The sequence below is a fragment of the Camellia sinensis genome, chromosome 6 (genome assembly GCF_055761805.1).
Source record: "Camellia sinensis isolate YWXY chromosome 6, ASM5576180v1, whole genome shotgun sequence".
Lineage (NCBI taxonomy): Eukaryota > Viridiplantae > Streptophyta > Magnoliopsida > Ericales > Theaceae > Camellia > Camellia sinensis.
Window position 1 is genome coordinate 51,026,103 of NC_138966.1, and position 3,324 is coordinate 51,029,426.

At 35.3% G+C, this 3,324-nt stretch overlaps 1 protein-coding gene across 1 annotated transcript; it reads left to right on the forward strand.

Moving 5' to 3' along the window:
- Nucleotides 1–675: 675 nt before the first annotated feature.
- LOC114299033 (putative galacturonosyltransferase-like 1) lies at nt 676–2,854 on the forward strand. Its single transcript, XM_028243701.2, has 2 exons — nt 676–1,526; nt 2,138–2,854. The coding sequence occupies exons 1-2, from the start codon at nt 797–799 to the stop codon at nt 2,500–2,502; spliced, it is 1,095 nt and encodes a 364-aa protein (XP_028099502.2). The 5' UTR covers nt 676–796; the 3' UTR covers nt 2,503–2,854.
- The last annotated feature ends 470 nt before the right edge of the window (nt 2,855–3,324 follow it).

The window sequence follows — 3,324 nt, forward strand, 5'->3', positions numbered from 1 at the left end:
AGATTTAGAGTGGCTGCCGTGAGTGAAGCTCAACAACCACTGTTATGCGGGCGTTGAGACCCATTTAGGGTCTCATTTCCATATGATCCGAATCCCTTCTAAAGATAGGACATCCTTAATTTTTAGAGATTTCCAGGAGTCTAAGATTGGACTGATAAAATGTGAGCAAAGTGTTCCAATGGAGAGCCATTTGTCATACCAAAAGGATTTATTGGAGTTGAGATTTATTTGTCGTTGAATCCCTTCAAGTAACATGTTACAAGCTTTAAGAATGTTCTTTCTTTTTTTGATCAGCTTTAAGAATGTTCTTTCAAAGCAGGCTATGGTGTGATTTTTCTTTGGCTATCCAACAATATTTATCAATAGATTACTTTTATAATTTATAAAAAATAATATAAGAATCATATTTCACTTTTAAAAAACAACAATAATGATTTATAATTATAAAAAAAAAAAAAAGAAATCAACAACTCAAACCAATTATCAAGAAAAGGTGAAAAATTCCTCAAGTAAAAATCACGATATTTTTTTTAAAAATTTAAATACTATATATTTTTTACACAATTTAATCTATTTTGATAATTTCTCATATAAAAATGTTATGGCCATGTCACTATATTATATATATATATATATATATTTTTTTTTTTTTTCTGTACAAAAATTCCTTAGCATCTTCCTTGTAAACAAATCAAACTGTGTCCCTCCTCCTAGTCCTTCCTCTCTCTCTCTCTCTCTCTCTCATAAACATAACATACCCCTTCCCTCCCTCCCATTTCCAATTCTTTCACACCACATGATGCCTAAACAAGTTCTTCAACCCCTTCTCTTCTCTCTCCTCACTTCCTTCTTCACTTTCTCTTCTACCACTGCAACAGCCACTACCACAATCAACAACCTCTCTCAACAATTCAGAGAAGCCCCAGAATTCTACAACTCTCCAGACTGTCCATCCATCCTTGACATTGAGAAAGACAACAACAACAACATACTCATATGCTCCGACATAGCTGTCCACGTGGCAATGACCCTGGACGCCACCTACATCCGTGGCTCCATGGCCGCAATCCTCTCCGTCCTCCAACACTCCTCCTGCCCCCAAAACATCATCTTCCACTTCGTCTCCTCTTCTTCCTCCTCCAACTCCTCCCTCCTACGCTCCACCATCTCCTCCTCCTTCCCATATCTCAATTTCCAAATCTACCCCTTTCATGACTCCTCCGTCGCTGGCCTCATCTCCACCTCCATTCGCTCCGCCCTCGACTGCCCTCTCAACTACGCTCGCTCCTACTTACCCAACCTTCTCCCTCTTTGCGTCTCCAAAGTCATCTATCTTGACTCCGACCTAGTCCTCGTCGACGACATTGCCGAGCTCGCTGCCACACCTTTTGGCGACGAAGACATAGTTCTTGCCGCACCTGAGTACTGCAATGCCAATTTCACTTTCTATTTCACACCAACTTTCTGGTCAAATCCATCACTCTCACTCACCTTTGCAAACCGCAAGGCTTGTTACTTCAATACAGGTTTTTGGCTGTTGGTTTTGTTTTTATTTTTGCTTTTTCTGGTTATGATATGATGCAATTATTTTTTGTTTAGGTTAGCAACCGTAGTTAGTGGTTGCATATGATTTACGGGCAATATGGGAATTAGACGTTTTAATAATTTTTTAGTTTTTTTTTTTATGTTATAAAAAGACTAATAAAAAATTATAATAAATGATATGATAATTTATAGTGCTTTTGATTTTCAACCAAACTAGTTAATTGACAAATGAGACATTAAATTATCTTTAATTTCAAGGCTTGTGTATGATCCCCCATGATCACAAGTTAAAATCTCCTAACTACAAATAATTTTTTTAAATCAATTTATATCTGTCCCGATTTTAATTGAACCCCCACTAATAAAAGGAGAGATTAGCCCTCCAAATTAATTAGTTCATTGGGTCCGTAGGATATAAGTTAACGAAAATAAATAAATTAATAAATAAACAAAAGGCTTACTTTTATATGCCGATTAGAACCGGAGGGTTCACTATGTTGCCCTCTCATTTATGTATTGACGTCTTAGTGATATGTAATGCATTTTAAATTTTTTCAAATTTTTTGATTCGCTGATAAAAATAAAAACAAAGGTGTAATGGTTATCGATCTCGATCGATGGCGAGCGGGTGACTACACAACCAAGATTGAAGAGTGGATGGAGCTTCAAAAGCGAATGAGAATATACGAACTCGGGTCATTACCACCTTTCTTGCTTGTTTTCGCTGGAAAAATAGCTCCGGTGGATCATCGATGGAATCAACACGGTCTCGGGGGAGACAATTTCCGGGGACTTTGCCGGGATTTGCATCCGGGTCCAGTGAGTCTGTTGCATTGGAGTGGTAAAGGGAAACCGTGGGCTCGACTAGACGCAAACCGGCCGTGCCCATTGGATGCATTGTGGGTGCCTTATGATCTGTTGAAGACTCCATTTTCGTTTGATTCTTTGAGTAATTAGACATTCCAAAGTGGGAGTTTTTTGATTCGTGGTTTTAAGCCTCGGTTCTATTTCGTAGAGCATGTTAGTCCTAAGGAAAATCGAAGAACATGATGACTAGACTGAAATAAAGTCTCTGGAAAGTGTACAGTCTTTGTGGAGGATGATGATGAGGATGAGTATTGCTGTGGAAATACAGACGAATCGTCGTGTCTGTTTGCTTCACCCGTTATACAATGTTGATTAGGAATGGAAAAAGTTGAGAGGTTAAATAAATGTATGCCAAAATCTTCATTTTTCTTCTGATAGTATACAAATGTCTTTTTGTTACAAAGATATATATAATCCGAAAGAATTTTTTGTTTTTAGTTAATTTTGATCTTTGATATGCATGATCATTTTATTGTATAGTTGAGTAAATTTTTTTTCATATTTATAAGGGTAAATTACAATTACATCTATTGAAATTTGTTTAAAATACAAATTGTTATCTATAATTTTGAAAATTATATCCAATTCCTTAAAATTTTTAACCACATAATAAATGACTTATTTTATTAATAAATCATTAAGTCAGTTAATAATTTTTAGTGATGTTAAAAATATATTTTATTTAATAATTTTGATAATTTTTTTTTTTTTTTGTTAATTCTATCATTTTTTTAATTTTTTTTGACAATAGAATATTTATAATTTTTCGAACAATAAGGAACAACTCGTATTTTAAGTAACACTCAGAAGATTTATTTGTAATTTATCCTAATTATAGAGGATTGGATTCTATCCAATTAGAATTGGAGAGGCCCCGTTGGGTCTTGATAGGCATATCTCGGAGCCTACTTC

Coding starts and splice junctions, on each gene's coding strand:
- LOC114299033 (XM_028243701.2), top strand. CDS start 797: ATGATGCCTAAACAAGTTCTTCAACCCCTTCTCTTCTCTCTCCTCACT. Junction 1,527..2,137: donor GGCTTGTTACTTCAATACAG/GTTTTTGGCTGT, acceptor ATAAAAACAAAG/GTGTAATGGTTATCGATCTC.